We start from the raw sequence: 22,505 nt of genomic DNA, 5'->3' as shown, positions 1-22,505 counted from the left end.
TCATAGTAATTAAGAATCGAAATAATATAAAAAAATCTGGAATGTCACCTAATTTTATATGATAGTCCCGATCGAATTGTTAAAACGTAACTTTGTTACGTACGTGGAAAAAGATTTACTTTTATCGTCCATAAGTTGCAAGTACCGATCAACCATGAATTTTAAATTTGTATATATGTATTATACATGACAAGTACATGAAGACGATCACATTAAAAAAAATAAAAAATAAAAAACAGAATTAATAAATTGTCTTACTTTTGTAAATTAGTCAGTAGGAGATTTGAATATTACGTACGTGCAAACTCAAACAAACTAATCCTACAAAAGCAAGATCATTCATCGATCGATAGTATTATCTAAATTACAAAACATGCAACTACATGATGAACATGAACCCATCATCGATATTTGAAACCGTGCATGCATATGGCTGGGCATGATGATCTGAAACAAGTATCTAATTTCCCAGTACTGCTGCTGCTTCTGCTGCAATTTCTCATGTTCAAATGATAGTGATTGATCCCTCGCTTCTCATTGAACTTGAGGCAATATTTTGATCTAGCGAATCACGTTTCATTTCCATATTTTTGCCCCACAAGAAGGAGTACAACCCAATAATAATCACAATCATGCCTAGAACGCTGCAATAAAATAATAATAATAATAATTCAGCCAAAATAAATTAATTAGAAAATTAATTATAAATTCAGCATGCACATTATATGTAGTACGTACATTCCGAGTTTGATCTCTTCACCGAATATGACGGATTCTAATATGGTCACAAGTATTTGTGATAATGGGATGAAGATTGGAGGATATGTGGGGCCTCGGATTGCACTTGCACATGCCATCAAGCAGAATGATGCAGCTGTGTTGAGTGCTCCCTGCACGTATAAAAATAATTAGCAGCTTGAATGACTTAATAATTCTAAACCATGATCTTGATGATGACCATGATCAATATATATATTATATGATGAAGATGATCATGATCAGATGGTCATGATCAGTAATATTTAAAGTAGTACTTACAGAGTAAACTATTGTAAGAAGTTCGAGATTCCACCCTAACTTCCAGGCATCCTTACTTCTATCAACGCACACTCCTATCACCGTTGCTTGGATTGTTGCTATGACACATGTCAGCATTATTGCGCAGTATTTGAATGGAAAAACCTTGAGCAACTTAACCTGCATGCAGTTTGCAAACATATAATTGCGTATACATGATGATTATCATGATTACACGCATATAAATTAGTTGGATCATCCCATTGATCATGATTAATCAGACAATCAAAGACGATTTCTATTCGAAGAAACTAATTAATAATTATAGTGGGAGATAGCTATATAGATACCTGAACAATGAACCAAGCACCCATGGACAAGCAAAAGCCAGTCAGCAGGAGATTGCCACGAACCCAATGATCCTTGGATGACTTCGCATGATGAGCCCAACGAGAGTGAGGACTAAGATGCCTGATATGGAAAGCTTTTCCATCACAAAGACTAGCAATAAGTACTCCTGCTACACAAACAATTGCCCCCATTGCCTTCAATTTACCTGCCCTTGTATTCAGCCCCAAGTTCTCAATACTACACATATGCACAGTATAATGACACCACATTCAGAAACAAATTAAAGGTCTCTGCATATATATAATTGCTTAATAATTTGGTGATTATACAGAACAGAGGCGCACACACACACACACACATATATATATATATATATAGAGTAAGTTTCATAGATTAGTACCCTGCCAGTGTGGAAAAGAGGAAGGCACTTATTGGAACTAAGTTGAAGAAGTTGGTACCGTATGTAGCTGTCGTGTCTCGAAGACCATAAGCGTACAATCCCATAGACATTGTTATCCTGTATTTTTTATTTTTTATTTTTTGGAAAATTCAATTAGTTAGGAATAATAATAAAAAAGAACAAGAACAAGAAGAAAGTCGACAATTAATATAAGCTAGGATAAAGAAAACCCTAATGATATTAGCATTAAAATATTATGCTGTGCAGAGATGAAGCCATCTAGTAGCATCAGTGAGGCCAGACATCCCTCAATAAGTATATATAAGTATATGTATGTATATATAGTGTCATAGGAATGTTAATGCCTGAAGCTCCCAAACTGGTCATCATGTTAAGTAGTTTCGAACCTTTTTGATACTTTGATATATAGATCAGAGAATGAAGGATACACGTACGGCATGGCTGGCTTACCCGACCAAGGCGTTAAGAAAGAGCCAGAACCAAACGGACCACTTAAACTTCTTTGGACTAATTCCCCTGCAGCAGCAGCAGCAACCATGGCATATTGCAGTACGATTCAAGACAGACAGACGGTCATTCAAAGTACGTAGGTAGGTAAGTAGGGGGGAAAAACACAAAAGAAAACTCTAAAATATTAATTGACGATGCATGCACCTTTCGAAATACAAAGCAAGAGGAGCAACAAATATAGCAGCAACAGCACTACGGTATGCAACGTATTTGAAAATAAAGGTGCCCTCACCCAGCATCGCCCTCATCAGCAGCTGCATCCCTGTTAAAAATAGCTGCACCATTATCATGGCCGCCCCCACCTTCGACCCTGCAAACCATTTCTTCACTCTTTCCATCTCCCCCTCTCTCTCTCTCTCTCTACAAAATAATTCCCTCTCTCTATATATGTTTTGCCTTTCAATATGTATATATATACATATATATATGTGTGTGTACACACTACACACATACATGCACATATATATATATATATATATATACATATATTGGCGCGGCCTCCTCTGCTAATTGACAGCAGAAAAATCCTACTTTTACACGTACTCTTCTTTGAGTAATATGAGTTGTAAAACAGCTTTTTGATGATTTGTGAATTCATGAGGTTGCGTTTCCAGGGCCACACTGATCAGGCCCCATTAAAGTTTAATTGTAATTAGTCTGATCAGCCTTGACCTTTGATTTCCTCAAAATCAGGTATAGGTATTTACAAATATTTATGAATCTAATTAATTAAGCATAATATCGACAGCTTATTGCATGCAAATATGTATTGAATTGGAGTTATTTAAATATTACTTCTGCATGCGAATATACTATTGAATTGGAATTATTTTCTTTATATTTAATCATCATAAAGCTAAGCATAGGAAAAGGAAGAGGTACACTTCTGCAAAATCAATTTATTGTTTATGGCTTGCGGTTGTGCGTGCATGCATGGGGAATATTGAATTAATTAGTGATCATTAATAACTTCATAAGTGTTCAGTTTCATTTCTTTTTTCAGCAGGTAGCTAGTTTTTGGTAAAATCTCGGTGTTCTCTTACCTAATAATATTTTCCATATTAAATATTAGTCCAATTGGCTTGAAATTTAACACCTCTTTTTAATTAGTTTTTATTATACTTTAAATTAATCATCATGATACTTATATATATATATATATATATCTCTACAAGAAAAAAAAATATTTGTGACAGATTATTTGTGATAAAAATGACTATTTAAGACAAAAATGTACTCATTTTGATAGAAAATAATCATTTTTGCAAAAAATAATTTGTCACAATTAAGCAATTTTCTTTTAATGTATGTATATATATATATATATATATATATATATATATATATATTGTAATATTAGGCTCGAGACTATCTGCATTTTATGCATCTAGTGGGAAAGAATAATTAGCTGGTTACCGTCTGGAAATTTATATATAGGGCTTTTAATATTTATGCAAATATATATTTTTTCTTCTTAAAATGTCCTATTACTTTCCTTTCATTTCATGTTCTGTTCTGTTTCTTTTCTTAATTTTCTATATAAAACTTATTTGATTGTTTGTTTTCTTCCATGAATAGACTGGAAAATTTTAAAGACTGATGATCATGACACTATCGATAGAGCTAGGTAATTTATTTGCTGTATATTTATATATCCCATGCATGCATATTTTTGCCGTAAATAAAACTAATTTGAATTTTGGTTTTATGTGTAAATATTGACAGTTTCTCTAATAATGACCAGAAAGATTGAGATTGAATTAAGCATTTGATTATTAATTCTGAATTGGTAAGGAGAAATTAATCGCATTTTGTGTCTTTGATCAGTAGTTCTCACTACTTTTTCTAAACAACTCATTTTTCTAATTTTATTTTCCTTTTGATCATTTTTTAATTATCGTATGACTTCTACAGCCATTTACTGGGATAAATGTTACTTTTGTCCAAACATATATATATTGTTAAAATATAAAATAAATAATAAAATCTATTTCTTCTCATCAGCTTAAACTTTTAGGAAAAATGGTGATTCACATGATATTAGAGCAGAAGTACTAAGTTCAAACCCTGACTTTACACTCTACCCAATTTAATTAAATATTTCACTTGTTGAGCCTACTCATTGAGAGGAAGTCTGGCCCACAAGTGAGGGTGAGTGTTAAGATATAAAATAAATAATAAAATCTACATCTTTCTATCAGTTTAAGCTTTTAGGAAAAGTAATGATTTTACATATATAAACTTACCTAAAAAACTTGAGATCATAACAACTAGATGGAACAAAATGATATAATAAATTATGATTTCTTAACGGGTTCCCTTAACGATTGAAAGTATATATACAACCACACAACTAAAGTAGGAAGTATACAATAACACAGAGCTAGAGTAGGTTATAAGGCAATATATTTCAAGAGGGGTAAACCAATTTTAGAAACTTCGTTTGGATCATAAACTCCTCTCAACTCATCTCAATTCATCATTACAATTTTTTTAAATTTTAACACAAAATATAATAAATAATTCAACTTTTTCAAATCCCAAAATAATAATAATATTAAAAAATAATATTCTAACAATATTTTATCATCTCAACTCAACTCAGTTTAACATCCAAACACAACCTAAAGTATAACATGTGAAAGGAATTAACTTCCCTAAAAAAATGGACCTTTAATATTACACTTTCCATTCATCCAAAACAAAAATAACAAGATTCAAAGAGGACATAATGTGGAATGATACATGACAAAGGAGCCACACCTCAATTAATCTAATCGGTGTCTGTGTTGTATCCTTTACTCAAAGTGGCACGTGAGCCCTAAGCGGTGCCCACTATCTAAACTCATAGTGCCAACCACACCACTTCAATATATAGATTCCTTGGCCTCAGACCCAACCATCCACGCCTTTCCATTGCTGACATAAGAGCCTCACGTGCTGGTACAATTCTCTAAGCTTCTTGAGTATATGCAAAATTGTGGTTAGTTCGACCCTTTGTTACTGTTTATCTTACTACTTTCTCTAAGTATCGATGTTCATGTTTATTTCATGAATCTCTTTTTTGTACTATTTCTTTTTCGTTATCCGTTTGAATCCTCGTAAACCAAGACTTCCAAAAGGCTAGAAAGACAATTTCTTATTTCTTCTTGAGAGATTCTTCAATGTTTTTCATTCTAAACATTTCTACTCACTCTCCTCATGTATTATTCTCTACGTATCAATCTATAGAAAGCCACCAAATTAAGTTCCAGTTCATGAAACTATCTACATATAAAAACGTAACAAGTTAGATATGGAACTAATACAATGAGAGGTGAATGTGCCATTCGCTAGAGTCGCAAATTCTTCAAAAAATACAAAAGTTTGCTCTGCAATGACAATTTGTAAAATAAGTACTTGTGGATGCATTATACATTTTTAGCTACCAACCATTGTCATAGAATCACCTTCTCTAACGATCTGAGGTATTCCCGTATGACCAGTACTTAATTGAGATCAACTGCCAATAATATCCTTAATGCTTCGGCATCTTCCACCTCTTACATTCTTGATTAATAACTGCATGAAACCAATAAAGGTTTGCACATTTGATCCTATAAGACAATTGTTACTCCTTTCTTTGTAGTTCCTTGAAGATTGCCCCATCCGCATTTAAATTGAAAGCTCTATGTCCTCTACCAAATTATAGTTTAATCTTCTCCAAATTATTCTTTTGGTAATGTATTTTAATTCTCTGAATTTTCAACCAAGTTTAGTGCTCCCTGAACCACTATTCTTGGATCAAGAAATTAATCTGATGGGCGAAAATTTATTTTCTACACAATAAACCCCATGCTATCATGAAAGTCATAGCAAAGTCCAAAGTAGGACAGCATTTCTTGAAATCTCAAGCAAAAGTTTCAAAATTAATTGATTAATTAGTGGAAGAAGAGATCATATGGGTATGTTGTTTGCCATACTTTGTTACGATTCTTCAAGCCCCAATCAAAAGTTCCAAATCATGTACGCATGCAATCAAAGCATGAGAACAATTATCCAATTCCTCTTGTTACACATATTAAAAACATCATTTTGGAGGATATTTCTCTTTACTTAACCCTAGCTATTCTATTGGCAAAATATCATTACAAATCCTCCATACAAGGTTTTTAAGTTTGTTTTGAAATTTGAGGTTCCATACTACTAGCAAAAGTTTTATACAGTCGAGGGCTAGTGTTTTTTTCTCTCAATAAGGGGTTCCTTGGCGATTCCATGGCAATTTCAATGGCGAATCCATAAGCAATAGGGGTGTCTCATTTCAAAGTTTCCAAGATGTTTTCGGTGATCAATTTCTGGAATTTCAGTCTTGGGAATTCTTGTTTCTTTTCTATTACAAGCATTGATTCCCTTTGATAGGGTTTTGCTTTGTACTTTTCAAGTATAGTAACGGATGAGGAGTTGTTAAAATGGTGGAGGAAATTAACATTATCAACAATAGAGACCAATGAGATTGTGATTCCAGGTATTTTCTAGATGCCCTCTGCAGTTCCCATTGAATGTTGTCTCCTTTTTAGGCTTCTCACTACCAAGTTTTATAATAAGGAAGCTTTTAAGATGGTGATGTGCACTACCTGGAGCCCAGTGAAAGGGGTTCAATTTTTTGAATTAGGGAGTATTTGCTATTTTCAGAGTAAAGTGACAAAGAGAAGGTGTTACGTAATGCTCCTTGGTCCTTTGATAGAACTTTAGTACTTTTGAAGGAGTATGATGGTGATATCTAGCCTTCTAAAATTGTTATGAACTCTGCTTAATTTTGGATTCATTTATTTGATCTTTCTTTGAGGGGGATGACTACTAACGTTGTCAAAATGATTGGTGAATCAATTGGGGAGGTTGAAGATATTGAGTTATCTAAGAATATGGCAGGGTGGAGTGAGTTCTCTTGGGTACGGTTCCAAGTAGATATAAATAATCTTTTGCCAAGGTCCAAGAGGGGTATTCTTAGGGAGTCAAATGTGTTGTGGGTTAGATTCAAATATGAAAAATTGTCTACTTTTTGTTATTGTTGTGGTAAATTGGGTCATGTTGATCGTGATTGTTCATTATGGTCTACTAGTCGGGCTATTTTTCAAAAAGATGGTTTCCCATATGGAGAATGGTTGAGGGCTAATGGTGGTATTAATAGAAACAAGAGTTGCTTAATCCAAGAGTGGTTCAGTGTAGGGAGACTCTGGTGTTCCAATTGTTGGTGAGAGATTATCTACTGATCAAATTCTGGCAATAGAGAAACCAGTCACTTTGAAAGACAAGCTGTTGAGCAACATTGCCAGAACGATTGCTTTAACCGCTGAAACAAAAGGTAGTTTCTTTACCCAGTTTATCCCTAGATTTGAACAAGAAGGTTTTAGTAGTAACTATCAAACCCATAGATAATGTTTTGGGGCCATGTGGAATGGGGAGTCTGGGCTCATCTCTTTTATTCACTAGGCCTAACCTAAAACAAAATTCTGAATTGTATTAATTCTTTTGCTTTAGGGGCTTTGAAAGGAAAATAAGTATTCGAAATAGAGTTTGATTCCTTCTAAGCGCTTTCTGGAGTTTGTTTATGCGAAAGATAAATCCATCGTGACTGATTCTAAGAGGAAGAAATCCTCTGATGATGAAAATTTGGTGGAGGTTGAAGTGGTTTCAGTAGACGCTGAGTTTCAGCCCCACTAAAAGCCATAAGGGTGTAAAAAAATCAAAGAACCGGTTGAACAAGATCGTACCGAACTGGTGAGTTTAGTCTCGTTCGTAATCGGTCTAGTGTGGTACCGGTTCTTTTAGAACAGACACCATTCCCGAACTATTAGTCTCACTAATAAGTTAGACACTACCTATACTATATTAGTATAATTAGACACTAATTAATTAATAATTGTTATTAATAAATCTAAATTATAACTATTAAAGTTAGTGTTGAAAAAATTATAATAGTAAACTTATGAAGTGTCATATGTGTAAATGGTAAACTGGAAAAATCTGACTAAACCGGACTAAGATCAGAAAAAACTAAAAGTTCCTATTTCGGTAATAAATCAGTCTGTATCAATTCTTAAATTTTCAAAACAGAAGCATATCGGTTCGATTTCAAAATTTGTCTAAAACCAAATCAAATCAGACCGGTTACACTCTTAGACAACCATGAAAATATTAAATTGGAATTCTCGTGGGTTTGGGAACCCACGGGATGTTCAAGTTCTTCGTAACTTGGTTTGAATAGAAGTTCCTGATGTGGTATTTATTTTGGAAACTGAGGTACATGTTCATCATTTGGAGATGCCGAATTATATATTGGATTTTATGGGGTGCTTGGCTATGAATCCTAAGGGCAAAAGTGGTGGGATTGGGTAGTTATGGAGCAAAGATGTAGATTTTGAGATTTATCTTATTCAAAACATCATTTTGATGCACGAATTGGTGATAAAGATGATAACTGTCAGTGGATGGTAACAATTGTGTATGTCCATTTGGAAGTTAATAGGAGAAAGGAAATGTGGGATTTGTGAAAATGTCTTTCTGATATGTTTGAAGGACTTTGGCTATGTTTTGGGGATTATAACGAGATAATTTCGAATAGGGAGAAATGGGGAGGTCGACTACCAATGGAATGGGAGATTCAAGCTTTTAGATATGTTCTTGATCATTGTCAACTTAAGGGCTTGAATTTTGATGGGTCTCTTTTTACTTGGAGTAATATGCCCAATGGGGGTAATCATATTAAAGAAAGGCTATATAGACAAATTTTGGCTAATTTGGCATGGTTGGCGATGTATATGCATTATAAGGTTAGGGATATTCCTACTTCCTATTCTGACCATAATTGTTTGATCATGTCTACAAATGATTTTGCAAATGAGACATTTAGAGGTAAGAAGCCTTTTTGTTTTGAAACAATGTGGGTTGGGGCTAGTGGTTGTCAGGATGTTAATAATAATTCATGGAAACAAAGTGAGCAATCTGCTAGTGATGCTGGGTTAAGTAGTGCTTTTCTTAATTGTCAACGTAATCTTGTAGTGTGGAAAAATGATTCTTTTGCAAATCTTAAGAAATAGTTGCATGATAGAATAAGAGATTTAAATTGGTTAATGGAAGCTCAGTGTAATGATTCATTGATTTCTAAAATAAATATACTTCGTCATGATATTAACCTATTGTTGGAGAGAGATGAATTGAAGTGGAAACATAGGTCTAGGGCTTTATGGTTAAATGAAGGAGATAAAAATATAAAGTTTTATCATCCATAAGCATCTCAAAGAAGGGCCAAAATTTTTATTAGTAGACTTCGAGATGATTCAGGTATTTAGAGAGAGGGTTTAGAGTTGGAGCTAGTTGTCACTACATACTTTTCAAATTTGCATTCGACCTCAAATCCAAGGGATTTGGAGGATGTGATTGGTACTTTGCAGCCTATAGTAACAGATTCAATGAACTCAGATCTTATAAAAGCTTATACAATGGAAGAAGTTAGGTAAGCTTTGTTTCAAAAGTATACCTCTTATCTTCTTTCGAAAGTATTACAAAATTTTGGTGACAAAGACAAAGACGGTTTTTCATTCTCTAAATTATGGTTTTGTTCCTCTGAACTAAATGAAACTTTTATGGTCCTTATCCCAAAAAGAGGACACCTGACAATATCACTAAATACCGAGGTATAAGTTTGTGCAATGTTATTAATAAAATAATTGCTAAAGTCATTGCCAAATGCCAATAGACTTAAACCTCATTTGGTTTTACAGATGGTCTCAACCCATCTCATCTAGTCTCAACATTCAAACACCATTCAAGTATAAATACTTTTCAATTTTAAATTTTCAATTTTTCAAAATTTTCATCTAGTCATTACAACTTTCACAAACTTTCAAATAAATATAAAAAACAATTCAAGTTTTTCAAATGCTAAAAAAAATCATCTTAAAAAATTTTATTCTAACAATATTTTAACTTTATAATATTTTTATTCAATTTTTTCTCTCCTTTCCCAAAACTCCATAAAACATCTTAACTCAAACCATTTCACTACTATTCACAAACTATCTTACTACTATTTACATATTTATCATCTCATTTGTGTAACGAAATAAGGCCTTTAGCTTGTTTTGCCTAAAGTAATTTCTGATAATCTGTGTGCTTTTGTACCAAGTACACTTATAACGGATAATGTGCTTGTAGCTTATGAGACTATCAATTCTTTAAGGAGAAAGAGGTGAGGACAAAAGATTTGATGACTATTAAACTTGATATTAGTAAAACTTATGATTGAGTGGAGTGGTGTTTCATTGAAAGGGTTATGATTAAATTGGATTTTTATCAAAAGTGTGTCTCTAGTAATGTCTTGTATTACTTTATTTTTGTATAAAGTGATGCTTAATGGATTCCCTGCTTCATCTTTTAACGTATCAAGAGGTTTGCGACAAGACAACCATTTATCTCCTCATTTGTTTGTTTTGTGTACCGAAGGCGTACTATCTCTTATTCAAAATGCTAAGAGCACTAGCATTGGATTCATCAAATTCATCTTCAAATTTTGATGAAAAGTACATGTTTTTCATATATCTAAAACCTCCTTATCCATAACTCTACATTAGATTCATCAAAATAATAATATAATATTATTTTTTAATAATATTATTTTTCATTTTTTCTTTCATATTTTGCAATTACACTAATCATATGTTAATTAATAATTTAATTTGATACTTAAATTATTATTTTCCAATTACTTTTTTTTTTCAACCTAATTATCCAACAAACAAATTTTGACAACCCTTCTTTTACCCAACAATCATATATAGAATTTATGAAACTAACAAACACATTTACAATTATTTCATCCAACAAAAATATTACCAATATTTCTTCTACCCAATTGCCACATCTAAAATTCTTGAAACTAACAAACACTTTCACAAACTCTTCTTCTCTACCCAAACTTCACATTTACTATTCTAAAAACTAACAAACACATTCATTCCACCTAGCACAATATCAAACATTCATAACTATAATTCTTGAAACCAATAAGTAGATGTAGCCAACCATTCTTCTTTTGCTAAGATTTTTAGTTGTAACTAATAGTCTCGGATTAAGCCCTATAAATAGATCCATCCTCTCATTACTTCCCACTCATAAAAAAATGAATCTTTCTTCTTCCAGTCCATCAAATTTTGTTCTCCCAATTCCCTATGAATCCCTTTGAGAGGATTGATCATATGGAAGATGAAGCTTATTTTGATCACGAGGAGTATATGATACAACCAATGGCCCTACATAGACAACAACATGCAGCCAAGGGAGCATCTGCTTCACGTCGTCGTAATTCTCAACCTCGCATGTTCATCCGACGTAATCCATTAGAAGGTCATGAACGTCTTTGGAATGATTAGTTTGTTGAGCCGTCAATATATCCGCCAAACGTTTTTAGGAGAAGGTTTCAAATGCATCGTAATGTTTTTTTATGCATACATTCTACAATTGAAGCTCATGATGATTATTTTGTCCAAAAAAGAGACGCTAGTGGGAGACTTAGATTGTCTTCCCTTCAAAAAATAACTGCAGCAATTAGGATGCTCGCATATGGGGTCATGGCAGATCTTATGGACAAGTATGTAAGAATTGGAGAAAGCACCACACGGTTATGAGTGTTTTTATTCCTTCTGAGGCTGAAAATATACTACAAATTATATTGTCCCCACATATGACAAAAGATCTACTTATCTGGAGTAGTCAAAAGAATGGTATTTACACAATCAAGTCAGGTTATCACTTAGTTATGAATCTTAAAGTTCAAGTCTGGGAGGAAGGAAAGCATTTTGGAGATAGTTGTGAAATCTGAAATAGTCAAATAAGGTTAAAAATCTTGCTTGGAGTGCTTGTCTGAAACTTTACCTACCAAACAGAATTTACTCTAGAGAGGTATTATATCCACAAGGATATATGGTCAATGTAACTTGGAAGTTTAGAACAATGGCCATGTGTTTTGTAGATGTACTGTTGTTCGATAAATTTGGTAAGAACATTGTAATTTGGGTGCTAATAGTTCGGATAATAAATTTGGTTTTGATGTTATGGTTTGGAATTTAATGGGTGATGCATTGGATATAGTCGTTACTTTCCTAACTATCTCTTGGGGTCTTTGAAAATATAGAAACCTCTGTTGTTTTCAGTATTCAAACTGCGTTCTTAAGGAAGTCATTGATAACTATCTCGCTTTTATAGATAGTTATAATACTATTAAGAATAACCAGCTTGTTACTCACAAGGAGAGTTTGCTTTTGTGGAAACCACCTTCACAAGATAAAATTAAACTTCACTTTGATTGTGTTGTGTTTAATTCCTCTAATGCCTCAAGGATTGGAGCTATTTTACGTGATGATAAAGGCAAAGTATTGTTTGCTATGAGTAGAAAGGAAGTGAATATTTTGAAGGTTGAAGATATTGAAGCTATGGCTGCTCTAAGGGATTTACAAATGATTTTAAACTTAACGATCTCGAGTTTGATTCTGAAAGGGGATTTATTGGTTGTTATTGATGCTATTAAATCGCGAGGTGATAATCTCTCAAGATAAGGGCCTTTGATTGCCAAAATTCAGTTTTATTACATTGTTTTATGGACTTTGAGGTAATCTATGTTTGTCGACAAGGTAATGAAACAACTCATTTGCTTGCCAGAAATGCTAGGCAAGTGGAAGACAGTGCAATGAAAATATCAATGTCCAAATATTATTCTTGCTAAAGTTTAATAGATGCACTAATGTAATTACTTTTGATTATAATTGAATTTTTATGATAAATGATATATGTCCTTTTGTAAATAAATAAAAAAAAAATTTATACATTCACCTGAATTAGAACATTCCCTAAAGTAGTTCTTAACCTATTGCATTAAACCAAGCTAATTTGTGAATTTTCTTTCTATAATTTTAATTATTTGTAGATCTAACACTTGTCAATTTTATATGCGAATGATGCCGAAGAAACAAACGCCTTGGTTTGTATGAATTTGTGAGGCTAACTCCAAGTAAGATTTCTTAATTCTTAAAAAAAAAAAAAAAAAAAAAAAAAAAAAAAAAAAAAAAAAAAAAAACAAATAAGAGATATCTTCAACAAGACTTTTCATTCTCCCAGCCAATAAAAAATCCAAAATGCATGTGGAAAAGAGATTTGATACTCGTCATCTCCACATGACACCATACACTACATCTATTTTTATTTTATTTTTTTGTTTTATTCTTCTTAAACTAATTGAGTTCTTCTACTCATCACCCAACACTACACATTTGGTAAGAAAAAAATAAAAGAATAAAAAATTATGTGTAGTGTGAGAATGATAAATACAATTTTTCTATGGGAAGACTGAAAACCTTATCTCTGGCCCTGTTTAGATAGTGAAAGTGTTTCTTCATCTCATCTCATCATTATAACTTTTCTAAATTCTCAAATAAAATATAATAAAAAATTTAACTTTTTTAATTTTTAAAATAATAATAATATTAAAAAATAATATTTTATTTAATTTTTTAATTTTCATCTCAATTCACTATAAGAACGGCACTTATCAATTAAGAATTGTCCATAGAACAGAACTTGACAGGATTTGGGCCTGAAATCAAATGCCGAAGGCAGCCCAGCCCACCTTATTTAACAAAAAGCCAGCCCACCCACACCTCGCACGTGTACAGTTCTTCGGCTCAAAACTGCTTGGACAACAAGATTAGCACGACTTTGCAGAGGGTGGCCAGTGAGAGCAAGAAGAAAACCACGAGGAAAGGTTTTACTAGGGCTTTACAATTTACATTCCCAGGGAAAAAACCCTCAACGCCTTCCATTCCCCCCACCAAAGGAAAACACCAAAAATCCCAAGGACCCTGAGAACCCAGAAAGGTAGAAAATGAGTTTGTGGAAAGCAAATTCACTGAGATCCCTTAGATACCTCCGCCAGTCCGCCATTAACGTTAGTGACTCCATCTCTAGACCTCTCTCTACTTCATCTTCCCCATATTTGATTCTCAAACAAACCAATCTTTCTTCTGTAAGGTCTTTTCCGATTCCCCAATCCCCTTTCTCCTCCGCTATTCCAGTCCGCTTTTTCCGCACTGGTCGCGACCCAGGCATCAGGTAACGCGTATACATACATGTGTGTATATCTACTTGTTGGATTTTGGATTTTTTTTTTTTTTTTTTTGCTTAATTGGGTTATTATTTTTTGGGGGATGAAGTTATGAGATTACGCCGCCGGTGAATTGGGGGATCCGGATAGTGCCGGAGAAGAAGGCGTACGTCATCGAGAGGTTCGGCAAATATGTGAAGACTCTGCCTTCGGGAATCCATTTCTTGATTCCGTTGGTTGATCGGATTGCCTACGTGCATTCCTTGAAGGAGGAGGCTATTCCTATTCCCGACCAATCTGCTATCACTAAGGATAATGTCAATATTTTGATTGACGGGGTTCTCTACATCAAGGTACCTGTTGAGATTTTCTTGACTGGGTCTTTTTCATATGTGTTTCAGTCAACGGGTTACTGGCTTTAGTGTATCAGTGTTGAATATTTTATCCGATTTTGTGTTGTTTTGTTTGTTGATTAATGGGTTTCCCGGTTCAAATGCTTTTGATGCAGATTGTGGACCCTAAGCTGGCCTCTTATGGTGTTGAGAATCCCATATTTGCTGTGATTCAGCTTGCACAAACAACAATGCGTAGTGAACTTGGTAAGATCACTCTCGACAAGACGTTTGAGGAAAGAGACACGCTGAATGAAAAGATAGTGGTTAGTTTGATTTGCTCAAGTTGTTCCGTAGATTTATCATGAAAACTAGCATTTTTCTACTTTGTATTTAGACCAAATATTCTAATTTGGTTTCCCTATTTTTCCGTCTTTTTGGTTTATAACTTTTGATTCAAATGGAATCAAACGTGCAAAGAATACCTGCTGATTCAATTGCCAAGTACGACATATACAGAGATCTAACAACACTTCCTTCTGATACCCCCAGTCAATCTGAGGACACATTGCAGTTTGGATCTTATGACTGATATTCTATTAGGGAACAAAATTAGGAGGGAGGAGGAATGAAGGAAGCAAGTACCTAGTTCATGTTAGGAATTTCCAAATTCACCCCCAGGATCCACTTTTTGGTGAAATATGAAGAAAACCAGAGAAATAATAACAACACAAGAATTTACGTGGAAACTACCAAAAACAGGAGAAAAACCACCAGACCCAGAGAAAAAAATACACTATGTGAAAAATTATTACAATTACACAATTTTTCTCCTCACCCCAAATGACACCCACAAAGCTTTCCCACTAGTAAAACTTTAACTCTTACCTCTTTTCTTTTTTACAAGAAAAAGCTAATAGAGGACTTTTCTTAGAGTCACAAGTTACTAATTAAGCTTATGACTTGGTGTAATTAACTAAGAGGCCAAGCACCCTATTTATAGGCCTTGAGGCCTGTTCCTCAATTCTCTCCCACCGATGTGGGATTCCAAAGGAGCAAACTCAACAATCTCCACCTTGCGACTTTGGCTGGTCCCACAGCCACGCTCCACTACAATGAAGATCTTCATAGCTTTTGCTATCATGCTCCACCATAAAAGCATACCCACTCAGAATAAACTAATTCCAAGCATTTCAATTTCGGCCCATGTCGAAAATAACCTTGCTGAAAAATTATGGTGCAACTTCCACGTTTGGCTTTCCTGGAAGTTCATCAGCCATCGACATAAATTTCCACCACACATCCTGCATTAATACCAAACCAATGCATGTGTGCAAACTTGTGGACCCACTAACATTAACACATCCTCTATCATGGCAACTTTGGGAATTAGCGGCATGCCATGAGGATGTACATGTCCCTTTAACAGACATCGTCTTCCATGGAGAGAGACACAACGTTAGTTTCATTACCAATATCTCCATTTACTGACTTGGAGGCACTTGCCGAACCTGCTCCTGCTCTTGGATAATTTTTCTTGACGTGCCCAGATTGTCCACACCCCCAGCAGACTACTTTCATCTTCATGGAGTTCTTCCTCTTCCTATTACCAGCTACTTCCAATGCTAAGTTTCCAGGTGAACCATTTCTTCCACCACCTAGTCTTCTCTCTTCAGAAAAGAGTTTACTGGTAACTTCTGAAAAAATCATTTTCTCCTTCCCATGTATCAAAATAGGCTTCATATGTTCATAGGAAGATGGAAGAGACCAGATGAGCCTCAAGGCTTGATCCTCATCATCAATTTTAACTTCAATAGATTCTAGCTCAGAGACAATGCCATTGAGAACACTTAAATGATCTGAAATAGTCATACCTTCACTCATCTGCAGTGTATGAAACTGCTCCTTCAGGTACACTCGATTTGAGACGCCCTTTGTTTGATACAATTCTTCGAGCTTTTCCAAGAGTTCTTTTGCCGTAGATATTCCATGAATATTTGCAAGAACATTCTTGGCCAAGCACAGACGTATCGTACTTGCTGCTCTCAAATCCAGATCCTCACAATCTTCATCGCTCATTACAGATCTGCTCTTTGTTTCATCAGTCACGCTAGTATCACTGCTGACTTCAGGGATTGGTCTGCCTTTCAACGCCTTGTGTAATCCTGATTGAATCAAAATATCCTTGACTTGAACTTGCCACAAGCCAAAATTGATTCTTCCATCAAATTTCTCCACCTCATATCTGATAGAATTTGAAGCCTTACTTCCTGACATTGCTTCGATGAATTTTTACCGTAGAAATGAATAGTACTCACTAAGTAAGTTCCCAGGAAAGATTATTCTTTCCTAGACAGAACTTCAAGGTTCCCAGGAAAGATTGGAGGGTCACACTAGACCACTTAAATACCAATCTCCTAGACAGAACCTCCTTAGACTGTACGTATTCACACTACCACACCAAAGCTCCACCCACCAAAAAGAACCTAGTAGCTCTGATACCACTTGTTAGGAATTTGGACCTACCAAATTCACTCCCAGGATCCACTTTTTGGTGAAATATGAAGAAAACCAGAGAAATAATAACAACACAAGAATTTACGTGGAAACTCCCAAAAACAGGAGAAAAACCACCAGACCCAGAGAAGAAAATACACTATGTGAAAAATTATTATAATCACACAATTTTTCTCCTCACCCCAAATGACACCCGCAAAGCTTTCCCACTAGTAAAACTTTAACTCTCACCTCTTTTCTTTTTTACAAGAAAAAGCTAATAGAGGATTTTTCTTAGAGTCACAAGTTACTAATTAAGCTTATGACTTGGTGTAATTAACTAAGAGGCCAAGCACCCTATTTATAGGCCTTGAGGCCTGCTCCTTAATTCTCTTCCACCGATGTGGGACTCTAAAGGAGCAAACTCAACAGTTCATGCCCATTCCTAGTTTTGTTATGTACTTGTGAATAATACACAAAGATTGTAGAAAAATATTTCATTTAATCATATGATACAAGAGATGTAAAGAGACGTAATTAACATTCTCCCTTTATCTTTTCTCCCCATTTTCCTTTCAGATTGCATGATATTTCTTTTGTGGGAAGGTGATGAAATAGGGCGCTGGAAGATAAATTATTTATCTTTTGCAAATAATTTATGAATGTATTTTGTTCGAACTCATACCTTTTAGGGTGCGTTTGGTTGATGAAATAGGGTGCTGGAAAGGAATAGCTATTTCTTTTGTTCGGTTTTCTTTCTAGAATAATAAATAGACATTCCTCAACATGAGGAATAGTTGTTCCTCCCAAAGATGGAATGAATGACTATTCCAGAGTATTAGTGAAATTTTTTTAAATATTTTCATAATTTTTTTTAGAAAAACTTCATTGGCGAACTGGGCCACCATTTTTGGTGGCCGCCATTTTTGGTGGCCGCCATTGTGGCTGTTTGGGGTGGCCGGCCACCATCTATTTTTATAATCACTAATTTTTTTTATTATGTTTTTAAACCTTTTTTAAATCAAATTTTAAATGTAAACTTTAAAGTAAGAAAACAATGGTATTTTTGTGAGAAAAGTTGGATATTTTAGGAATTCCACTTCAATTGCATTGAGATATTCATATTTTGTCACCAAACAAAAGAATAGGAATGCCCGTTCCGCAAACCAAACATGTCCAAACATGTGTTATAAAACATCATTGGTTATCAATCACAATGTATGGTGGAAATATGGTTGAAGTTATACTAGGAAAAACCTAAAGTGGGTTTACGATGATGAAATATCTTCTATGTTTTAACAAATTGATATATGGATGAAGGCAATTATCCTGATCAAGTTCAAATTAATTTTTTACTACCCCAACCTCTTATCCCCTTCTCCAAAAATAAATGAAAAACAACTCAAGAACATTTGTGCACTAACAAGATCATTGGTAGAATGGGTGGGTACCCATCCCAATATATCCCATGATTCTAATAGGATTCCTATCAATTCTCATCCTAAAAGGTTACCTCATATTGAGTTTCTAGTTTGATACAACAATTAAATCTTCAGATATGAATTGAGATTTTAATAACCATGGATATGCCTGGCATAGACATGGTAATTCAACATTGTTTTGACCTGAATTAAGTAAGGGAGAAAGCAAACTGAGGGGAGAAAGCTAGAACAAGTTATTCAACAATATGGTGGTTTTTCCCTTCAGTTTGCTTTCTCCCTTACTTAAGTAGAGGTGTTAGTGCTTTCTAATATGTTTTATCACAGTTATTATCTTAAATTAGATTTGAATTAAATTTGGGTTTTCTGGAGCTTCTATATTTTCTTATAATTTCATGGATTACTTCGGAGAAAAGAGTAATAGCTCTTTGTAATGGTAAAACTATTGCAGGAATCTATAAATGTGGCTGCAAAAGACTGGGGCCTGCAGTGCCTCCGTTATGAAATACGTAAGTCATGTTTGGCTTTTGTTATTGTATCAGACCTTTGTGCTAATATGTCTATGGATTCTTTTGTAAATGCTTCACTCATTCTTCTTTTCAGGAGATATATCCCCTCCTCGTGGAGTGAGGGTAGCTATGGAGATGCAAGCAGAAGCAGAACGCAAAAAGAGAGCCCAAGTTCTTGAATCTGAAGGTAATAGATTCAGTTTGATGTGTAAATTTTTTCTGCGTGGTTAAATAATTTACTTAACCTCTAGGGGTGTGCTGACAAGTTATTAGCCCTTTTTTCCTTCCCTATTCGTGAGTTTGATTTAGCTTAGCACCATTCACCACTGAAGTAGGTAGCCTGATGCGTACTTGGAGATTAATCCCTCTTTATGATTTACAGGAGAAAGGCAGGCCAACATCAATATTGCTGATGGAAAGAAGAGTTCTGTAATCTTACAATCAGAGGCAGCAAAGATGGATCAAATTAACAGAGCACTAGGTTATTCATTATTTCAATACATATTTATTTACAACAATATAAAAATATTGTTTCCTTACACCCCAATAGTGTTAGTTCTGATGTCTCCAAAACATTATCTGCTATTATGTACAAGTATATAATTTTAGCATGTCCTATAATAGGATTCTTAAATAAGAAGATTTTTGGTTTATATTAGAGAGTTTTAGTTACTAGAGGTTGTCACAAACACGTGTATGCTGTGTATTAAAAAACATTATGCCATGTATTTCATTGTGAAAGGAAGTTATGGATGTGTTGAACCATTTCTGACTGAAGGGGATTGTTCATGTGCTCTTGTATAGCTTGTCAATATCAATTTTTTGAAGTGCTATGCTGATGTCATTGTTATCTTGACCTATCTACTTGTCTAATGTAGGCAGCACAAATTGAAGGGACACCCTAAATCTTGATGATGAACCTTCTTTACTTTCCCCATAGACATTTTTCAGTCTTCTTACCAACAATACTTCTATATCAGGTGAAGCAGAAGCCATCCTTGCTAAAGCCAGAGCAACAGCTGAAGGACTTGCCATGGTGTCACAGGCACTCAAGGAAAATGGAGGAGTAGAGGTGAGGTCCTTAGATGATCTTGAGTTCTTGCCTTTCGGGTGGTATTCTAGACATTGTACCTAATGCATGCCAACTACATTGTTTGATATTGTTTTCTTCCAAATGGAAAAAGTGGAACTCATATATGTTTGAGAGTTCAAAAGGCACTGCCCATTCCATTTGAATTTTTATTTAATTGGGTTTCCACCAATGGATGCTAGTTCTGCCAATATGTTGGTTTGCACTTAGTTATGGTGCATTCAGGTTACAATGCTTCATTTTGAATGTTTTAAATTTTAGAGCAATTAATTCATTCTACTCTTTGAGCGAGATACAGCTTTACAACTGAATATCTCATACCTTTGCTTGTCCTGGCATTTGCTGTGGTTCGGAAAGAACTTATTTGCGTAGTAGTTGTAAAGTCCCATGCTACATTTTTAAGGTGCCTGCCTGTGCGCTCAGCATATGAGCTAAATTGGCAAGGCGTTGTGGGTTTTCTTTTCATTTTTTGGCGAGAAAAATGTTTCTGACAAGTCTTAACTTTCTTCTCTATCCAAATCGATTCGAGATGCATAAGATCTTGATTTCTTCAATGTTCATTGGCTGCATTCAGAACTTCTTTGAGATAGATAGCAATGTTCATTTGTATTTTCAATAGCTTTCAAGTGACACCAATTGGGATGAAGATCTGCTTGCATGTTCCAAATAGTGTCTTCCAATGATGGCATATTTGGCTCATAAATGAAAGTGCTGGTCTGTGGCACATGAAAATATATTATAAAGACGGTTGGCAACTAATGCTATGGTGTGGTTTGCAGGCAGCGAGTTTAAGAATTGCTGAACAATATATTCATGCATTCAGTAATATTGCCAAGGAGGTGATGTACATACTTCATAATATGCAAGTATATTCTTTGATATGCTCAATTCTTTTACTAAACCTCTCTCTCTCCCTTCCTCTGGCTCTCTCTCTCTCTCTCTCTCTCTCTCCTTTTTTGTTGTTTTCCTCTGTTTTAACAGGGCACAACAATGTTGCTTCCTAGTGGAGTTGCCAATCCTTCCAGCATGATGGCTCAAGCACTCACCATGTACAAAAGCTTGATCGGAAATGTTTCCAGTGACGGGTCAAACGAAACATCTTCCCCTGCGTTGACAATAGGTGTAAAAAGCGATGCTTCCTCTGGAGATGAGAGTGCCGTCACTGCTAAAACTGCTGATAAAGGTCATCTTGGCGATAGCAAACCAACATTCTCACTTCAGAACCCTGATAAAGGAGCACATAGTTGATCCCACCAAACTTCTTGTGGAATTAAACCAAACTGTGTTATACTTGGTTTTGTCAATTTTGTGGTTGTTCCCCTAATCTGTTTGGCGAAGTTTCTAAATGATTTGAGGAGAGGAAAGTCTATTATATAGACTGATTCTAGGATGCCTACTCATTAGGCAGATCACTTGCCATGCCATGTGGCCAATTAGGATAAAATTTCCTTGGTGAAATCAAAGGATTTCAAAATTTTTTGGTCAGAAGCTGTGGAACATGCATTTCGCATTGTCGTTTCTGCGTCAGTCTGTGCATGTGCCTGCAAATGGATTATGTTTTATTGATTCTGACTATAAAAGTTCCTATTCAACATGATTGAAATTGGTTGAGTCTAATTTGTTTCACATGGCACGCAAAATGTAGTACGGGAGGATCAAAGTCAAACCCTTTTGAGTAGTAACAGTCGCAGTTTCTTCTTCTTGATGCTCAGTTTCCTGAATTGCTATGAATTGCTACCTTTCTGCTGCATTCCCAAGTTCTAATCATCTCCCGTAATGCCTATGTTCTACGTGGTACACAACTGATGTCGTTGTCCATATAAAAACATTAAATTATAAGCAAGCCTCAAGCGCATCATAACTGGGACGCATGTTCGATCTACTGCAAGTCACTCATTAGATATCAATTGTGGACCATGTTTTGTTCCTTCGTGACAGCAAAGAAAACATCTGTGGGGTAGTCTGTCTGTCAGGGCCCTTACGCAGTTCTTCTTGCAATGCTCTTATGGAAATCTTTAAGGAACTCTCTTGCCATTTTAACAAGCGTACTTGGATGCTAAAAAACACCTTCAAATATGAATCTATTATGTCATAACCTACAGATTACCATCATCAGTGCCATCAGTGCCATCTCTCCTCTTCACTACATTGTGAGAAAACATCAAAGAAACATCTACCTACATTTCTGTATTGCCTTTGAACAAACGTTC

At 34.8% G+C, this 22,505-nt stretch overlaps 2 protein-coding genes across 2 annotated transcripts; one reads left to right on the top strand and one right to left on the bottom strand.

Moving 5' to 3' along the window:
• Positions 1–505: 505 nt before the first annotated feature.
• Positions 506–1,872, bottom strand: LOC121258641 (WAT1-related protein At5g64700-like). The gene is made up of 5 exons (XM_041160184.1): positions 1,769–1,872; positions 1,368–1,605; positions 1,039–1,197; positions 739–890; positions 506–644 (listed from the first exon to the last, which is right to left on the bottom strand). Exons 1-5 carry the CDS (start codon positions 1,870–1,872, stop codon positions 506–508), a joined length of 792 nt encoding a protein of 263 aa, XP_041016118.1.
• Positions 1,873–13,990: 12,118 nt separating this feature from the next.
• Positions 13,991–21,889, top strand: LOC121257805 (stomatin-like protein 2, mitochondrial). The gene is made up of 9 exons (XM_041159045.1): positions 13,991–14,437; positions 14,539–14,782; positions 14,938–15,087; positions 19,148–19,205; positions 19,300–19,392; positions 19,588–19,686; positions 20,186–20,277; positions 21,075–21,134; positions 21,277–21,889. The coding sequence occupies exons 1-9, from the start codon at positions 14,211–14,213 to the stop codon at positions 21,541–21,543; spliced, it is 1,290 nt and encodes a 429-aa protein (XP_041014979.1). The 5' UTR covers positions 13,991–14,210; the 3' UTR covers positions 21,544–21,889.
• Positions 21,890–22,505: the final 616 nt, after the last annotated feature.

This window comes from Juglans microcarpa x Juglans regia, chromosome 3S (assembly GCF_004785595.1).
Source record: "Juglans microcarpa x Juglans regia isolate MS1-56 chromosome 3S, Jm3101_v1.0, whole genome shotgun sequence".
Classification (NCBI taxonomy): Eukaryota; Viridiplantae; Streptophyta; class Magnoliopsida; order Fagales; family Juglandaceae; genus Juglans; species Juglans microcarpa x Juglans regia.
This window is presented reverse-complemented; position numbering and strand designations above follow the sequence as displayed.

Bases quoted from the DNA above. Each gene is read 5' to 3' on its own strand.
- LOC121258641 (XM_041160184.1), bottom strand. From the start codon at position 1,872: ATGGGATTGTACGCTTATGGTCTTCGAGACACGACAGCTACATACGGT. The intron at 1,606-1,768 runs GTACTAATCTAT...GCATATGTGTAG, and splicing joins CTCTTTTCCACACTGGCAGG to TATTGAGAACTTGGGGCTGA. The intron at 1,198-1,367 runs GTATCTATATAG...AACTGCATGCAG, and splicing joins GTGCTTGGTTCATTGTTCAG to GTTAAGTTGCTCAAGGTTTT.
- LOC121257805 (XM_041159045.1), top strand. From the start codon at position 14,211: ATGAGTTTGTGGAAAGCAAATTCACTGAGATCCCTTAGATACCTCCGC. The intron at 19,687-20,185 runs GTTATTCATTAT...CTTCTATATCAG, and splicing joins TCAAATTAACAGAGCACTAG to GTGAAGCAGAAGCCATCCTT. The intron at 21,135-21,276 runs GTGATGTACATA...CTGTTTTAACAG, and splicing joins TCAGTAATATTGCCAAGGAG to GGCACAACAATGTTGCTTCC.